Source organism: Pocillopora verrucosa, chromosome 7, assembly GCF_036669915.1.
Source record: "Pocillopora verrucosa isolate sample1 chromosome 7, ASM3666991v2, whole genome shotgun sequence".
NCBI classification, from domain to species: Eukaryota; Metazoa; Cnidaria; class Anthozoa; order Scleractinia; family Pocilloporidae; genus Pocillopora; species Pocillopora verrucosa.
The window spans coordinates 21,516,984-21,535,814 of NC_089318.1; the positions used below are offsets into that span (position 1 = coordinate 21,516,984).

Consider the following 18,831-nt stretch of genomic DNA (forward strand, 5'->3'; position numbering starts at 1 on the left):
AATTAAGGACATGAGAGCAGAGGAAAAGAATTATTGTCAGAACTATAGAATTTATATAGAAAACTGTGTGGAAAATATGCTTACAAATGTAGGGCTGTAAAGGGTCAAATTTCTTAATGGACAAACATGGATTCCAAAATCAACAGTGAACATGAATCAATATTGTGACAAAAAGTGATAATTTAGTGTTGTGTTCTCAAAGAGTTGGTTTAACAAATGAGGGTCAAATGTTTCCATGACAACTATTCTTTTATTGTATAATAAACCAAACTAACTCTTTAATTTGTTAATTCTATCTATTATACTAGTCACGACTTTTGCTAAATAAATTGTGGAGTTAAGAATAGCAGAGCACCATAAATGTGTTACAATAATTACTGACTGTTTTCTTGCATATCTTGTTTATCATCTGTTACAACATGAAATTCATGCTCTTTTACCACTTCCTCATCCTCGCTGTCCTGTCCAGACTGTTCATCAGTCTGCTGAATGAGCCCAGACAGGTCCACTGTCAGATGGGGTACAACCCCACCCTGTTCCTGTCCTGGTTCCAACTCCACAGAAAGAGGCAGCTGGATCTGCCCAGCAAGGATGTGTTGGCTTACAACACCTTGCATCATATGCTCAACATTTGACTGATGCAACACCTGATCCACAACAGACATCTCTGACTGGCTACTTGTGGGAATGATGGCTGCTCCATCTAGCATGGTGTGAATGACAGCTTGCTGAGCCACGACAGTTTCTGCCAGGGACACAACATCAGCAGTTGCCCGCACAAGACCATCTTGATTTACCATTGGGTCATCAGTGGCATGCACTAGCAGAGACATTGTCTGAACTGGCGTGGTTTCTATGGACACTTCCTTAGCTACAATGGGTTGAGCCAGTACCAAATGGTCACCTGATGCTTGTGTTACTATGGTATGCTCTCCTTGTGAGTACACAAGGGCTTGGGAAGTAATGGATTGCTCATCTTCTCCTCCTAAAGATAAAAAAAATAAACAAAATTACAGCACTTTTCAGTTTCCAGAACAATAGCAAAAATATAACTAGTCGATAGGCCAGGTAACTAATAGATCTGTACCTCACTAGAAGTTTGGGAAAAGCATGATTGCTCAAACCTTAAAGTTTCTCCAAACTCTAGATGAATTAAACTTAAACTGTCTTCCAAGATAAATTGGTTTATCAACTAAGTTGACAGTGTAAATAAGCCACCATAAGTAGTCTCTGCAGGTGACATTTCAAGCATTAGTCCTTTTGTCAGAGCAAATGGCCAAGTTACATTCATTCGTCAACTGACACCAGCCGAATAGACACAGCACCACAGCTCCTTACAAAACTTTGTACCTTTAAAACTGCCTTCCCTTTCCTAGTGGAACACTGTAGTCAAATCCTAATTTTTCTACCCTTCTGATAACCAAAACCAATCTCCTTTTCCCCAGAAGGCTAAAAAGACTAGGATTTTGTTAGTACCCGGCTTATTTGATTAAGTGCTTAACCTCACATAAACACTCGCCTTGTACAGCTGTAGCTAGAAAAAATTAATAAATTTATATTAAGCACTTTGACCCTCACAGAGCATGTTGTGTTATGACTTGTTTCTACAAAAAGACTATGCTTGCCTGCTAACATGAAAAAGGACTATACCTGTATCCTCCATATCGTCAAGGTGCTGAAGCATCTGGCCACTTTCTGTATCCTCAGGAATCTGTGTGGTAATACCACTCTTGCTTGTTGTCTTCTTGCTTCTCTTGTCGCTCTTGTTTGCATCTGCATGTCTCTTTTGATGAGCATTACGGCTTCCACTCTGACTAAATGTCTTGCCACAGATTTCACAGACGTATGGTTTCTCTCCAGTGTGTATAAGCTTGTGTTTCCGAAGACTAGAGTGTTCAGTGAAAGTGCGACCACACCCTTCATAAGTACACATGTAAGGTCTTTCCCCTGTTAATGGGTAAAAAGTGGTAAAAGTGAGCAATCAGAAGAGCCTCAAAAATGAACCTATAAATAGCAACTAATAAGTGAAGTTAGGAAGGTTGGGGATCATTATCAAAATTTGATAGGTTTTGAAGGAGATCTAAAAGGATATCGGAAGGTGGTTAGGCACAAAAAGGCAAAGAGTAATGTACAATGGGAAGTTAAAAAATTTTAAGAAAGAGAGAGATCATTTATGAGGTGTTATCTTCAACTGAGAATCCTGTATTTGACTTACCTGTGTGTATGCGCATATGATTCTTCAGATTTCCTTGTGTTGTAAAAGATTTCAAACAGTTTTCCACATTACATGTGTAAGGCCGTTCACCTGTGTGTACTCTCATGTGAACATTAAGCCTCTGTAAGACATAAAAGCTTTTGTTGCAACCTTCAAAAGAACAATGATAAGCTCTGTCTCCTGTGTGAGTCTTCATATGATATTTCATGTGTGCTGGCCATGCAAATACACGGTCACATCCTGGGTGTTGGCACTTGAATGTCCTTTTTCCATTGTGTGTACATTGGTGATATCGTAGGTAGCCAGATGATGTAAAGTTCCTGCCACATCCTTCATGTGAACATGAGTATGGTTTTTCTCCTGTGTGTGTTCGCACATGGTATCTGAGATGCGCTGCGGTGGTAAATGTTCTTCCACAATCAGGATAATCACATTCAAACAATCGTGATTGATTTCTAGTTGACATAAGGGGAAACTGCATTAGTAACCTAAATTTGTTTTTTAATTTCCTTCTTTTCTTTATTTTCTCCAAGTAATATAATTATGAAGATTTTTAAAGCAATATTTTCAAAATAGATAGAACATTTTGAAATTTTATATGCTCAGAGATAGGAGAGCAAGTAGAAAAACTTCAAAACAAGATTATCAAACACTTGGTACTTACTTGGTTGCTTCCCTTGACCTGGGCAACACAAGCATTTGAGTTTGCTGACTTTCCTCTGGTGAGCTGCAGTTCTGAATGTACAATAAGCCTTGTAATGAAAAAACAGAGGACAAAAGTGTTACTTTTGTTATTTTTTTGGTTGAAAGTCAGCTATTGTGCATTTCACTTTTGCTTTATCCACAAGTGAAATGAATAATACAATAACATTTTTTTAACCAAAACAACAGGCAATGAATGTAAACTATAGCCTGATTCAAGTGCATAGTACCTGTATCCTCTGCATCTGTTTCTTCACTTCTATCATTTAACACTTGTGGTGAGCTGCAGTTGATGCTATCTGTCACAATGGTGACACACTGTTGCTCTTCATTCCCTCCCTCAGTTATTATTTCATTTGGAATTGACTGCATCACATCAGAGGAACAACTGGAAGACACTCCAGATCCTTAGAAGCAACAACAAAATTGAATGTAAACTTGTGTTGACAGATAATACCCAATAAAATTTACTTGTGACCAAACTAAAACAGGATTGACGTTGAAGCACAAGGCAATGTCACTATCCAGGAGGGGGAGAGGGGGGTTGCAGTACTTAATAAAGTTCTTTCAGCAAAGGGATCAAGGTAAGTTGTGCCTTTTGGGCTATCACTTGAGCGTAAGACAACTTGTCCAACTAGGCTCATCTGTTTCAGACACTATCATTACCTTCTTTAGCCTCTACATTTGAGCACTCATCTGATGAACATGCTATCAAAGAATGCGATTCTTCTGAGAGAATCTCAGGAGATGTTGGAAATGCTTCTGAGCCAATTGCCACAAGACTTTCCTGTTCAACTGACAAATCCATGACAAAAACAGCAGAACAAACTACAAAAGAAACATTTATTAGATCTTTTATTTATAGATTTTCAATTTTCAAATGGAATATAAATTGTGATTTAACCCTTTACACCCTAACATCAGTATGCATATTCTCCATACTGTTCTCCATGTTTCCTAGGGTGCTGACAGGGAGAATTTGTTTAAAAATCAAGAGCATTCTTAGTTGGTGATCGTTTCCTTTATTCTTGTGAGCCTAATTTGTGATTCAGGGGTGATACTGTAAGGAGAAATTAGATGCTGGTCACTCTCTCACTGTACTCCATGTTTATTTTTTTGCTGTCTCTAAAGCACAACTTGATCTTTCTAAATAATCTAGGTGCATTTCAAAATTTTCCGGTATGATGGGTGCAAACGGAGACAAAATTAAACACTTTCGTCTCCTAAGTACACACGCTCATTTCCAAGTCATCCTTTAACAAACTTTTTTTAAAGGTTTTCGTTCGGACATGCTTCATTTAATTAGAGGTAAAAGACTGTAGGTTAATACATTAATGTACGAAAAGCAAGGGAGGACGGAGTTTCAACATTCACCCCTTTATAATTAGCAAACGTCCACGAACTTGACAATATATTATGCAGATAATGTACTTCGTTTCCGCAAACACTGAAAAAACCAAATGTAAAAAAATCGATGCGCACTAGACGAGAACGTCTGAACAATTGTTTACAGAGTTTCCCGTAAACATCTGACCTCACCATACTAAGACATATCCCTCTGAAATACTTCTTTCTGATATCTACCTAGCCTGATCAGCTAAAGCATTTTAAAAGTTACGAATCTGATGACCGTAGTATGTTTCAACGTTTTTTTTTCTCTACATTTTAATGTCAACATCTTGAAAGAAATGTGACTAGTTGAAGAAACCTTCACCCGTTAATAGCAATAACGCATGTCTGACTCACGCTCGCAACAGCCCGCGCTGTTCGGCCATTCTAGCGTTCTTTAGGACAATCATACTGACTGAATATACCTTTAGTCAGCCACTTTCAGCTGGTTGTATTTCCCGCTTCTTTTTAGTGATATATTATGGTCTTTTTTCTTGTGAAAAACTATCATGGTTTATCCGCCATCCCTTCATTTCTTTCTTTACGGTTTGCCTTCCCTGCTAACCTTGCGCGCCTTCAAGCAGAAATAAAACCGGAAGTCGACTTGATTCTCTCGTCATCCTGGTCAGTCACGAAAGTCGTTATTCCAATACGTGTTTAGAACATAAATTTCGCAACACTGAAATGTGTTCATTGTTGAAGCTCATCCATTTTTAGTTTCCTATTGAATGAAGATCTGGACCGGGTGAAATAAGATTTAAAGGGTACGAGCAAAAGGTTAATTTTCTCTAAAGTTTATGTTAAAAATTTTTGCCAAGAGACGATGAAGGAAAACAAAAGTTACGTTTCATCGTTTCAATGATACATTTACGGCAGAATTTACTGCTGATTTCTCTCAATTTTCTTTATGCAAAATTTACTTCCTTGTAATTTGAGTAAACGTCGGGCCAAAGTTCTCGAACACGGGTTCAGGTCTTTGTAAGGTACACATACGATCAGACGAGTTTCGAATGCAGACGCTTTCGAGCACGTAAACGAGGCGGGCTTAATTAATTCATGAGTGGTGCACGTGCCGCGTTCGTGAATGGGATTTTACTATCAACAGAGCGGAAATAGGTTACTGAACTGTCAAATTTACTATTTTTGTATTTGAAAACAATGGCATCTTCGTTGATCGCCCTTCGACTCGTGAACTTTCGTGATTGCTCATATTCTATAAATGTTACATAAGCAGAAATATAATATCCAATAAAAAATTCCTATTTTGTAGTGATCACGAGTTGAGAGATCTCAATACTCATTCATTCCCTCAACGATGTTTCACAGAAAGAGATAGAGAAAGGGCTCCAAAACCTGTTACATCCGGGCTTTTGTAGCGTTATGACTGGTTTAAACCGGGAAAAGCGGTGCAAACTGGCCGCGGTGTCCGCCGATAAACTCAACCAGTGCTCCGAGAAGGTCGCATAGAAAATTGTTCCCGTAATTTTTTTACGTTTATATCCAGATTATATTTTTTTCTCGTGATCTGTCTATTTGCTCCAATGCCTACAGCAATGGCAACCATAGAGCATGCCACGCAGCTGCTGGATTTTACGCAAAAACTCGATATAACTTTACTAGACTCGGTTGTCTCGTGTTTTTACATGGCACAAGGACCACAGGTTCATACATATTTTCCGTTCATTTTATGACTGTATCATGTGCAGATTTTGGAAATGGCCGTCTGATTGACGGATTATTTTTCGCTTCATCAGCAACGAATGGCAGACCAGATCCTAACTCAACTCAAACAGCACCCGGACGCCTGGACTAGAGTCGATACAATACTCGAATTTTCAAATAACCAGCAGACTAAGGTAGGTTTCAATATCTGGATTTTCCAAAAAATTTATAACTTTTTTGATTCATTCTAATGATTCTTATTCCAGTATTTCGCGCTCCAAATACTCGAATCAGTCATCAAGACGCGATGGAAAGTTCTTCCGTCCGAGCAGTGCGAAGGTTAGTCAGCCAGTAGAAAGTTTACTATAAGTCTGTCAGAATAAATTATCATTTCCATGGTTTGAAAGTAAAACCAATTAAAGAAATCCTTCTCATAAGGTAAAGTAAGATTTTTATTTTTTATTTTTCAGGGATTAAGAAATATATCGTAGGGCTCATAATAAAAATCTCGTCTGAAGGCGATATGTTGGAGGTGTGTTAGTGTAGTGTTGTTTACAAAGTTGGTTTTTGTTTTCGCGTGACAATTGTCTAATACTCTGTCTTCGCTGCGAAGTTTTAAGTCTCCTCTTCAGTAAACTAAATTTTTATTCTATTTTCAGAAAGAAAAAACATATATTGGAAAGTTGAATATGATTTTAGTGGAGGTATGTGAACTTAGGTGTCCGTTTACCATTTAAAGGGTGATTCCCGCCAAAAATATTCACATTTAGAATGCTACTTTCAGTGGTCAGGTATAGAAGCGACATTTATTTCGGTAGAAGACGGTTGTGTTCGTCTATGCAAACGAGATCTGTCGTATATTTTAAGTTCTAAGTTGTCAAAAACATTGATTATTTAGTCAGCTAATGCTGTTTATGACAGGTGTTTATGGGTAATAGGAGAGAATGGCTGGTTGCCAGACATAACTTCTCACCATGAGTGCCTAAACTGACATTTTCAGTTGAATTTAAGTACCATATCAATGGACCACTTGATTTTGTTCCTTGTTCCTCAGGTTCGGGTTGCATATTGTGGTTGCTTGCTTGAGCATTGAAAATCAGGCCTTACTGTTTAGCACCTTATTTCACTAAGTCTGATTTGGCGAATAGCATATTATTATTTAAAGTGATTTAAATATTTAAAATGTTGTAATGAATTGCTGTTTGTTGAATTGTGGCATTGTTTTTTTAATTCCACTTTTATAGTCTGTTTAATTTTAGTTCTTATATTTGTGTAGATTTTGAAGCATGAATGGCCAAAGAAGTGGCCAAGTTTTATCAGTGATATAGTTGGCGCTAGTAAAGCAAACGAGTCTCTCTGCCAGAACAACATGGTGATTCTTAAACTTCTCAGGTAGGTGTTTCTCTATGTAACCATTAAAAATTGATTTGAAGGATTGTATGATTTGGGATGAATTTAAGTTACTATTTGTTATTACAGATTTATTTAAACCTTTGGTGTTGTTGGAAGGCTTTTAACACAATTCTATGCAAACATTACTTAGACAAGATCAAAATAATCCTTAACCACAAGAAAGAAAATTAAGATTTTTTTTTGTCTTGCATCTATTATAAAGACCAGGTCAAGATAAATAAAATTGCCAAAAATCTAGTTAGAATGTAGTTTATTTAGAAATGAAATACTAATTATGTTGAAAAAGAAACCTGCAAATCATTTTAAAATATGCATATAAAGGTCAGTTGTCCTGATTGCTCACTTTTGGGCCCATCAATGTCTTTCAAACATTTGTTTTTCTTGACTGCAGTTCTTTTATGGAAAGTTTGTCATTAAATATGAAATTAATTTGAATTGCATTTTTGAGTTATTATTTTTTTAATTTAGTGTCTGTGACCTAATGAGTTTGTTAATTTTTTTCAGTGAGGAAGTTTTTGACTTCTCCAGTGGTCAGATGACACAAGCAAAGGCAAAACATTTGAAGGATAGCATGTGCAGTGAATTCTTGCAGATATTTACCCTTTGCCAGTTTGTTCTGGTGGGTTATGGACTTAATTTTTACATGTTGGAATACTCACTCTAATTACAAGTGACATGACATTTTCCACATGCAGTTTGATATAATTAACTATGGCTCTGTGATCTTATTTGTCATTAGGTTTATTTCTGATCTTACATGCCTGAGAAAAATAATGCTATTGCAGAGAAGTTATGCAGATGATTTACTCCTACTTGAATTATTTGCCAGGAAACATTTTTATAAACTATTCAATATATTTTTGTTTAGGGCAACTCTCAGAATGTCACTCTTATTGGTGCAACATTGGAGGTCAGTGGATTGTGTTACTTAGCAGCTTATTACATTATAACTCAACTCCTGTTAGTTCTGTGATTACCCAAGGTTTGCCTGGGTCCTGGAAAACCTGGGAAGTCCTGGAATTTTATTTTGTAATTTTCCAGGATTGGAAAGTCCTGGAAATCTGCATAACTCAAGCAATAAAGTTTTCTGAATTTATGTTATAAGAAATGTATATAGACTGTGACTATGATTTATTTTGAAATTTTGGAAGTGATAAGATTTAAGTTGAAATTTGGAGCCCTGGAAAAATAAAATTAAATCCTGGAACAGTCTACGAAATATGTTTCATAAAAAGGGTACAAACCCTGATTACAGGCTGAGTGGTATGTATGTTTTTCCTTGTCGTTGTTGTCTCACAAAATGGTTTGAACAAAATAAATTTGTAATGATCAATTTTAGATGGAGGAACAGTTGGTCTGTGGAGCATGACATCCTTAAACTCATTCCTTTTATGCTATTATTGTAGACTCTGCTACGTTTTCTCAACTGGATTCCCCTTGGTTACATATTTGAGACACAGCTGAACAGCACTCTTGTTTGCAAGGTATGCTGGGAAATAACCCATAACAACACAATTAATTTTTTTTTGTTCCCTCTTAATAATTGGATTGCTAAGTTTATTATGTTTGATGTGAAAAGTACAGACTAAAGCAGAAGTTCCTTCTAATTTGCAGTTTCTGAATGTACCCATGTTCCGAAATGTGACTCTGAAGTGTCTGACTGAAATTGGTAAGGGTTTTTTTTTTTTTTTTGCAAAAAGAATGAAACTGAAAACTGGCTTATGAAAGTTTGCAGTCCAGAAATCTTTTGCTATTCTTGCCCTGAACTAGTTTAATCCTTAGTGAAGTAATCTTAGGCAATAGAGTTAAAACTTTTTTTGCAATTGTTTTGTTTTGTGAGTTAGTGAATGTAGCAAGGTACAATTTTATTAGGCTGTTATTTTACTGCATCCAATCCATCCATTGCATTTTTTTAAAACTATTCTTACAGCTGGCATTGATGCAAACCAGTATGATGAACAGTTTGTAGTGCTGTTTTCTTTAACAATGGCTCAGTTAAAACAGGTAAGCATAGCAATATTAATTTTGGCTACTTCATCCTTTAAATACAGTGACTTCCTGCTGCTAAATACTGCATTTTAGCTAACTGCATTGCAGCCCCTTTATTTTGGAAGAAGAACTTGCATAGCCAGTCTTATTGTGTGCCACCCTTACGAGCTTTTTTAAGGGCTTAAATGCAAGTGCTGGTTTCCTGCTCCTTGGGATAGAGATTGCTATAACAGTTTGTGCCTTTGTAAATGTTATACACACTTACATATTTCATGTGAATACAAATGTGAAGAAACCAAATGTAGTTTTTTAATGAAAATTGTAGGAGCTATAAAATTTGTCTTGTTCATATCAATGTAGAGCTCACTCTTCAGTTTGAATTTCTATCTAGATGCTCCCTTTGACGATCAACATCAAAGATGCATATGCAAATGGAAAAGACGATGAGCAGAAGTTTATTCAGAATCTGAGTTTGTTCCTGTGTACATTTCTAAAGGAACATGGCCAGTTAGTGGAGAAGAAGGTATGGCTGAGAAATTATTTTACATCTCAGATTAGTACTTTTGAGTATACCTAAAGAAGCATATTTGATTTGTAAATATTCTCTTCTTTGTAGGAGGAACTACATACAACATTGTTGGAGGTAAGAATTTGGTGGTATATACTTAGTGTCAACTTCCTATGTGCAGTTGATGGTATACTTAATTGGAATGCAAGAGCAAAATTTATGTACAATGACACACCATAGTCAATTAAGAAGAGTCAATAAAATTTCAATTCAGATCTAACTGTACATGACTTTTTGAGTGCTGAGAGGGAAGTGGCAGAGGTGGCAAAATTCCTTGCTAACCTTGCAAAGTAGACAACAAAAAGAGTTATAAAATAATGCAAATAGTACGCATGCTCTGATTGGCCATAAAACCATTTTACATGAGAGTATGTAAACACGGTTTTCGTTCCTCTTTCATTAGTTATTTTGTAAAAGAAATGTAAAATGGTTTCCATGTTTACATAGCCTGATGTAAACACGCAGGAGGTTGGGAGAACACGAGATAAGCTGGAAACCACTCCGCTTCACGTCATGGTTTCCTATGCTTATCTCGTGTTCTCCCAACCTAACGCGTGTTTACATCAGGCTATGTAAACACGGAAACCATTTTACATTTTTCCATTGTTGCATTGTTGTACTTGTAATACATATTTCCAAACAAAGTTATTCTTTGCCTCTTCAGGCTCTCCATTATCTTGTCCTCATCTCTGAGGTAGAAGAGACAGAAATATTCAAGATCTGTTTGGAGTACTGGAATGCACTGGCATCAGATTTATACCGCGAGAACCCATTCCCTTCAAGTACACCTCTTTTGATTGGCTCTTCACAGTCTCAAACAATACCACCAAGAAGACAAATGTACTTGTCAGTATTGTCCAAAGTAAGTAAATTACTGCTGCCTTTAGCTCTTGTTACTTCATTTTCCACAAGAAACAGCAGGAATATAAACCAGGCTGATGGCAAATTAATTGTCACCTTGATTGAGAAACTGCTGTGCGGTTGTGCACATAGGCTCCATACCTACTATGACCTTTCTGAATTTTGAACATTGAAAGGTCTTATTTTTGCATGTTATATTCAGGACCACAGAAAAATCAACAAGAGTTGATTTATTTGGTGATATGTCATTCTGTTCACAATTATTCAAGTATTTCCTTGTTACTTGTTCATGACATATTTAGGTACGGCTGACTATGATTGCAAGGATGGCCAAACCAGAAGAGGTGAGAAAATCTGTGGGATGCTGATAGAATCAAGATGAAGTACAACTTTCTTTTTTTTTTATTTACTCTAAACAACATGATGGCAAAATGAGTATGCATGCTCCTCACTTGCAAAAAATTGATGCCTGGAAAGGAATGGGAATGATGATATTTCCACACTACTGAGGCAAAACGACTGCATTTTTAAAATTCCATTCCTTATTTTCACAGTTAGGGTTGCCATCTATAGTAAAGTTTCTGTCAAACCTCCAACGTCACCTATCTCACTCCACAAAAAAAGTATTGTGCTAACAGGTGTGAATTTAGTGACTGAAGTTGAGCATCAGTTACATGACTACAAAGTTTGTAACACTTGCTATTGCTTAAGCACTTCTTGTCATGGCCTCCTTGGTAGGCAAACACCCTGAAGAAAAAGTTTGTCATCTTGGAAGAAAAACCCACAACAGCTTATGTTTGCAGAAGACGAATTGCAGCCCTGAATGCACATATGGCTTGAGTAGGGTTGCATGTGCACTCATTTTGCCACTGTGTCACTCTTAACAGGTTCTGGTGGTTGAAAATGATCAAGGAGAAGTTGTCAGGGAGTTCATGAAGGATACAGATGCTATCAACCTCTACAAGAACATGAGGGAAACCTTAGGTAAATATAACGATGGAAGATGAGCTATCCAAATGTTTTTACACATTTTGAAATGAATTTAATTACTTAATGCTAATTCAGGGTGTAATAGTGATTTTTAATATGAAATGTGGTAATAATATGGAAAGCTTGCTAACTTTCATTTCTTATTGCATGTTAAGTTTATCTCACCCATTTGGATTACCAAGACACTGAGAGAATAATGACAGAAAAATTACAGAATCAAGTTAATGGCACTGAATGGTCATGGAAAAATCTCAATACGGTTAGTTGTGATTTTATTCAGAGATTTTTTTCCCTTGCAATATTTTGAAAAGGACATTTAGAATTATTCTTTGTGTGTGTGAAAAGATTTTTAACCACAGAAAATATTTCATGTTTGATATACTTGTCAGTATTTATCAGAATTTTGTTTCATGCATTAACGATTGATAATAAACAGTTTGATTTGTATTACTTAACAGCTTTGTTGGGCAGTTGGCTCTATCAGTGGAGCCATGCATGAAGAGGATGAGAAGAGATTTTTGGTTACTGTAATCAAGGTAATGAATAAAAATGATGTATCTTCCTTCGCATCTTACAAAATAAGACTTGTTCTTAAATTATATGTTTATCCTTTATGGTATAAATCAACATGCTTGAGGAATGTTGGTTGAACTTTACCACCTTGAACATTACATCAGCCTGTATTAATGAGTAGTCTGAATTTAGGACATCTTCTTGCTTATCTACTCCTTAGACTTACAAGCAAAAAAAAAAATTTAATTTTTGTTTTTTTTTTTAATTTTAAGTATATTTTTGTACATTGTCCAATTTTCATTGTGGAATTTTTTTATTTATAGGATCTCCTTGGCTTATGTGAAATTAAACGTGGGAAGGACAACAAGGCAATTATTGCCTCAAATATAATGTATATTGTTGGGCAGTATCCAAGGTTCTTGAGGTGTGTAAACATGCAGCTTAATATACGTATTTCATGCAGTATCTCTGCATGACTGTATGTGTGGTTGCATTTTGTTTCGTTGCTACCCTAGCCATAAGGGAAAAAATATCTGAATCATAACTATTTCTTCTTTCCAGGGCCCATTGGAAGTTTTTGAAGACAGTGGTTAACAAACTATTTGAGTTTATGCATGGTAAGCTTTGTATCCTTCATTTTAGTGAGACACTTACAGCTCTAGTAGCATTGGAAATAATTGGTCACTAGATGGGTGGGGCATAATTTATAGATTCATCAACATTCGTCAGTAAATTATTGTATTTTGTGTTATAGAAACACATGACGGTGTCCAGGACATGGCTTGTGATACTTTTATCAAAATAGCCCAGAAATGCAGAAGACATTTCACCCAGGTAGGAAAAAAAATCCATTTTACCAGTCTATTGCTAAAAGCTTGTAAATAAACTGTACTTTATTCACTCTTTATTAGGTGCAGGTTGGCGAGGTTATGCCTTTTATTGAGGAAATACTAAACAGTACACAGTCCATTATCTGTGACCTCCAACCACAGCAGGTAAATTTTATGTTATTCGTGGATTATGTAGCAGATTGAATGTAAGAAAAATGATCAAATAAAATCTAGAGTGCTATTGAAATAACTTACCAGTATATTTTGTTTCATTTTTTTTTTTTTTTAATATGTTTTCCATTAAATTAATGGCAAACAGACCCCAAAAACATTCTAATATTTCCTTCTTCATATTTATAGGTTCACACTTTCTATGAGGCAGTTGGATATATGATCAGTGCACAAACTGTAAGTAACATAAAGTTTACGTATTGTCTTTTTTCAGGCTTTCCTTTTAGAAAAAGTTACATGAAAATTGTTCTGTATATCATTTGCAGGATTCTGTTGTCATGGAGAGATTAATTGAAAAGTACATGTCACTTCCAAATCAAGCCTGGGACAACATTGTCAAAGAAGCAACAAGGGTAAGTTAAGAAAACTGAATCAGCTGCTGTATAGTACTGAATTTCACTTTAAAGATCTAGCATTGTTAACATTATAGGCTACCAGACAAGTTGATGGTCCTGTTTCCATTTCCAGACATCCAGAGCCTATTGTGGCATTCCAGCCACCTTTTTACGTTATGTGATTTTGACTTTGGTGTTTTGTTGACACACAGCCTTAATCATTAGTCTTTATGAACACTAGTGCTTTACACCGAATATTCTGGCCAAACCAAACAACTTTGAGTCATAGATTTCTTTTTTTCTTTTTTTTAGAATATCGATCATTTGAGGGAAATAGAAGTTGTCAAACAGCTGGGAAACATTCTGAAAACAAATGTTCAAGGCTGCAAATCAATTGGACACCCTTTTGTTACACAGCTTGGTAGAATATACCTGGATATGCTTAACGTTTACCGCTGTCTTAGTGAAAACATTTCTGTGGCAATAGCAGAAAATGGTGAAATTGTCACAAAACAGCCTCTTATAAGAGCAATGAGAACAGTGAAAACAGAAACCCTCAGACTAATTTCCACATGGGTTGGCAAATCAAATGATGCAAAGCTTGTGTGTGATAACTTTATTCCTCCATTACTGGATGCTGTACTGGGTGACTATCAGAGGAATGTGCCTAATGCACGGGAACCTGAAGTGCTGAGTACCATGGCAACTTTTGTTAACAAATTAGAGGTTTGTAGTAATGTTCTCATAGTGATAAAGGACTTTTCAGTGTAGTGTTTACTAAATTGTTTTTATTAAAGAAATACACAATGATCCATCAGAGTTCAGGAAAATATCACAAGAGCCACCAGGAACTCCAAGTCAAAACATGTAAATGGACTAAATTGTGGAAAATGGGAGTGATCAAGGACAAGTTGTCATAGTTTGGTATTTAATTGGTTAACATGACTTTAATTTTGTCTTGACTATTTCTTTTTTTATTCAATCTTCAGAGAAATGTCACAGAGCATGTGCCAAAGATATTTGATGCAGTGTTTGAATGCACCCTGGACATGATTAATAAGGTTAGGTGACTGTTGCCATTGTTTTTATTTGTATGATAAATCATGGAACCTTGTAAGAATTCTGTAAGTTGTAAAGAGTATGAATGCTGAAATAGCTCATTTTGTTTTTGGTTCTTCAGAACTTTGAAGAGTTCCCTGAACACAGAACAAACTTCTTCCTCCTTCTCCAAGCGGTGGTGCAACACTGCTTCCAAGGTAATAATGCTTGCATGTAATTAAAAATCTTCTCTTTGAAACCCTTAAAGGGTCTTTCTCTCTGATATTTTTCTTGCTGACAGGCTCCATTGGCCTAATGGTTGGTTAATTCAACTCCGAATTTAACCTAGCCTCTTATTTATTGTATAAATCACTGCTGAATCAAACAGGTCATGGGGTAAGAGGAAATGATCTCTAACCAAAGAACATCTCTATTGTTAAAGCTGTTATTTGAAGCCATAACTTAGCAGTCATTCAAGGAAATTTTGCTTTAAGTCTTGGCAAAGTAAAGCCAGCACACAACTGTCTTGCTGCTTGTAATTAAGTCTTGTAGATGTGACCATATCAAATCACTTCTTTATTTGTATTTCAGCTTTATTAACAATACCACCTCAACAATTCAAGCTGGTTTTAGATTCCATTGTTTGGGCTTTCAAACACACAATGAGAAATGTTGCAGACATTGGTATGTACTTTCATCATGTAAAATTGCATTAATTATTAAGTACTGCAAACCAATCATTATCAGGGCATGTAATCAATCTAAAGGAATGATACTTTTTCATAGGGCTTCATATTCTGTACTCGTTGTTAAAAAGCTTGGAGCAAGAAGCTGCAGCACAGAGTTTCTATCAGACGTACTACATGATGATTGTTCAGCATGTGTTATCAGTAGTCACAGACACATCACATACAGCAGGTACTGTTGAATAATGGTACTTTGTGTTCAACACAGGTGGAAACAATGAAGCCATCCCTAAGAAAGAAATGCAAACGTAACATTTTTGGACATGGTCCAAGTTGTGTTTAAAATTTATTTCATTAGAAAATACTCACTTTATACTTCCAGAATATTATTAAGTGTATCCAGTCTTTCTGGACTTGTTATTATGCAAAGTTAACTGTAGTGCCTATGTAAGGATATGCACACCAGCAGTCTCTCATCCCAGCGACCATAAATACCATGCCCCTTAAAGTAAGGTCAAGTCTCTCATAGGCTATAATTTCATTACTTTATTGATTGCTGAACTTTTTTCAGTCATGTGGTGTAACTTCTTAACTTGTTAGCTGGCTATGTTTTACACTCGGTAGATGTCACTGTCAACTTATATTGATAAAATTAACTGTTTCCTTGTGTCCTTAGGTTTAACAATGCATGCAACAATCTTGGCACACATGTTCAGTTTAGTAGAATCAGGGAAAGTTTCAGAGCCTCTTTTTGCTGCAGAAGCAACACAGTATCCCACAAATCAGGTGTGTGTGGTTACACAAGCCCTACAATTCTGCTTGTTTATAATTTGTACAGTTTATGTTTCTACTCTTTGTGAAAGTCTTGCTATTTTAACTATTTTTAACTCAATCATGTTTCCTGGTTTTAGGCATATGTTCAAGAGTGCATAGCCAATCTTCTCAAGCAAGCTTTTCCTCATTTGCAAGAGTAAGTGGTGCCTGTTTGCATACAGCCTGTAACCGAGCTTTGTGCAATGTGATCAATATCAAGTTTAATGATGTCGAAGTTCTTTCATAGGCTCTCAAGTTAAGAACACTTGTCAATCATGTTAAATAAAGTGAATCTGTTAAAAAAAACAGTGAAACCCACCAAAAACTATGAATTGGTAATTAACACAACTACTCTCAAATTTCTGATGGTAATTGTGGGATCAAAACAATTTCAACATGTAAGAATGCCAGAGTTTATTTTGTTCACTTTTTCTAATGGTGATTTTTATTCTGGTTAGTGCACAGATTAAGCTAACTGTCCAAGGGCTTTTTGATCTAAATCAAAACATTCCAGCGTTCAAGGAACATTTACGAGACTTCATGGTGCAAATCAAGGTATCCTGTCTGTTTTGTGTTGTGTTTATTCACTTAATTGTTTTGAAAGAAATGTTTCAAATATAAATATAAAGTGGATATGAGCTATTAGACCAGTTAATTTGACAATCACCTTATGTCCAAGAAGTTTCAGTAACAAATTTGTATTTTTTTAAAACAGCAATATATTTATTCATCACTCAGTGTTAGTTTGTAAAGGAAAAGCAACAACAACTAGTACAGAGTAATCATATACCAGTTAACTTCTAGTGTGAATTGTGTATTTTGATGGCTTATCAATCACAATCCTCAAATTGTAGTATGTACATGTGTGATAATATAGATGTTAAAACTCAGTTCTGTCTTGTTTATGTTATCCAGGAATACAGAGGTGAAGATGTCAGTGACCTGTATTTGGAAGAGCGTGATCAGCAGCTGAAATCAGCTCAGGAAGAGAAACGAAAAGTTCAACTCTCTGTACCTGGAATTGTCAACCCTCATGATGTGCCTGAAGAAATGCAAGATTAATATTTATTATTAGTTTTTAATGATATTCTTTAACTATTAGTTAGATTTTGCCAATGAGTAAGATACTTGTATTATCTGCATGAAACATGTATTTTTGTACTTTTTTTGTGTTTGTAATTACATGATAATCTGGCAGAGAAAAGCAACCTACTTTTTAGGTAATGGCAATTCAGAAACATTGTATGAATGACGGATTGTGGTCATGGATACCACACTCTTTAGCTATTATTGACAATAAGTTGTATTATTTCATGTTGAAAATAGTTTGCTGCAGAAGCTAAAAGGCCAAAGGCTGGAAGATACAATTTTTTAAAAGATTTGTTGGTTTATACTGAGCAGTGAGCGGTTGTATTTATATGGACTGTTTTATTAGAGGGGTAATTTTGGTTGTTAAAAAAATGCTTATGGCATACGCCATCTGAAATATTTGGACCATCTCTCCTTGCTTAGTTTCTTGAACAGTGATCCACAGAAAGTGTAGTGCTCAGTGTAAAGATTTTGTCAGTATATCTTGAGTTTGTATTATTTTGTTACCAGTTATTTACATCCATTCCATCATTTAATATAAAGTGTTCTATTGGAAAAGTGTGGAATATAAATAAAAAGACAAGTAATGTATTTTATATTATTTTATATTGAAAAGTAGGAGTTTATGAACAGTTAATAAATTAATTGCTGTACATTTCTATATTATATGGTGAAGAATAGTTTCACTGCGGGTCGAAGGGACAAATCGTGAGGCAGTTTGTGTAACATTCCTGTTAGTTAGAATGGTTTATCATTAAGTTTGAAACTTGAACGTTAGATTTGTTGTCAATGCATTATGTTGTCATACATGAAAACACTTCATTTGTACCACTGAAGTTGGTTGGTGTTCCAATGAAAAACGTGTAGTTCAAGTTTAAACAGTTTGCAATTAGTCCAGAAGGTCACATTATGTTAATCTTGTATAGTTCATAACTTGTGAAACATCAAATGAATCATTTCTCCTTTGAAAGAAAAAGGAAGCATATGTTTTATTGCTCAAGTTGTAGCAGCAAAATTAGGTTATGACCTATGTTTGCTTTTCTGATGAAGTGATTGGTCAAAGAATTCAGTCAATAACTTCAGTAAATTTAGGCAGTGTCAGAGCTCCTTTGTATTGTTTATACAATGGTTTGATTTTTATTTTGTTAGCAGTTCGCCATTATGTGTTGCAGCCTATCTCCCTGTTTGTAAATCTGTTTTCCTTGAGATGCGAGCTTTTAGATTGGGGGTAACTTTTTGTGTTGCTCAGTCCAGTGGACATGAGCCCAAGGTATGTGCAAAGAGAGAGTCATCTCTCAAGAGACTATAGCTTTGTGCCTGCCTAGCACTTGCTCCCACTTGCCCTAAAAATACAAAAAAAAAGTAGTGCTTAAGTTTTTCCTGACAATAAGTCTTTTGCTTCTTCTAATATTATTTTACTTTGCAAACATAGGATCATATTAGAATATCACAACCACACTGTCAATAAAGAGAAATTTAAACAAAACTCAACAAGGTCTGTTCTGTG

General features: G+C 35.7%; 2 protein-coding genes across 2 annotated transcripts; one reads left to right on the forward strand and one right to left on the reverse strand.

The window, feature by feature from the left end:
- Positions 1-223: 223 nt before the first annotated feature.
- Positions 224-4,857, reverse strand: LOC131781412 (zinc finger protein 76). Its single transcript, XM_059098059.2, has 7 exons — positions 4,732-4,857; positions 3,584-3,745; positions 3,148-3,324; positions 2,880-2,967; positions 2,216-2,670; positions 1,651-1,947; positions 224-985 (listed from the first exon to the last, which is right to left on the reverse strand). The coding sequence occupies exons 2-7, from the start codon at positions 3,723-3,725 to the stop codon at positions 375-377; spliced, it is 1,770 nt and encodes a 589-aa protein (XP_058954042.2). The 5' UTR covers positions 3,726-3,745; positions 4,732-4,857; the 3' UTR covers positions 224-374.
- Positions 4,858-5,705: 848 nt separating this feature from the next.
- On the forward strand, positions 5,706-18,821 carry LOC131781411 (exportin-1). The gene is made up of 33 exons (XM_059098058.2): positions 5,706-5,967; positions 6,061-6,162; positions 6,235-6,307; positions 6,439-6,500; positions 6,628-6,672; positions 7,245-7,360; positions 7,886-8,000; positions 8,250-8,291; positions 8,788-8,865; positions 8,996-9,050; positions 9,312-9,385; positions 9,762-9,893; positions 9,987-10,013; positions 10,603-10,800; positions 11,102-11,143; positions 11,687-11,783; positions 11,945-12,048; positions 12,248-12,325; positions 12,626-12,726; positions 12,864-12,919; positions 13,057-13,136; positions 13,214-13,297; positions 13,493-13,540; positions 13,630-13,716; positions 14,011-14,424; positions 14,688-14,759; positions 14,879-14,954; positions 15,328-15,420; positions 15,523-15,654; positions 16,099-16,208; positions 16,334-16,392; positions 16,694-16,790; positions 17,151-18,821. Exons 1-33 carry the CDS (start codon positions 5,848-5,850, stop codon positions 17,295-17,297), a joined length of 3,216 nt encoding a protein of 1,071 aa, XP_058954041.1. The 5' UTR covers positions 5,706-5,847; the 3' UTR covers positions 17,298-18,821.
- Positions 18,822-18,831: the final 10 nt, after the last annotated feature.

What these genes read in the sequence shown, in the direction of transcription:
- LOC131781412 (XM_059098059.2), bottom strand. Translation starts at nt 3,725, where the DNA reads ATGGATTTGTCAGTTGAACAGGAAAGTCTTGTGGCAATTGGCTCAGAA. An exon ending in AAATGTAGAGGCTAAAGAAG is followed by an intron (nt 3,325 to 3,583) that starts GTAATGATAGTG and finishes GTTGCTTCTAAG; the next exon opens with GATCTGGAGTGTCTTCCAGT. An exon ending in TGACGATATGGAGGATACAG is followed by an intron (nt 986 to 1,650) that starts GTATAGTCCTTT and finishes TTTTATCTTTAG; the next exon opens with GAGGAGAAGATGAGCAATCC.
- LOC131781411 (XM_059098058.2), top strand. Translation starts at nt 5,848, where the DNA reads ATGCCTACAGCAATGGCAACCATAGAGCATGCCACGCAGCTGCTGGAT. An exon ending in ACAGCACTCTTGTTTGCAAG is followed by an intron (nt 8,866 to 8,995) that starts GTATGCTGGGAA and finishes TCTAATTTGCAG; the next exon opens with TTTCTGAATGTACCCATGTT. An exon ending in ACTTCATGGTGCAAATCAAG is followed by an intron (nt 16,791 to 17,150) that starts GTATCCTGTCTG and finishes TATGTTATCCAG; the next exon opens with GAATACAGAGGTGAAGATGT.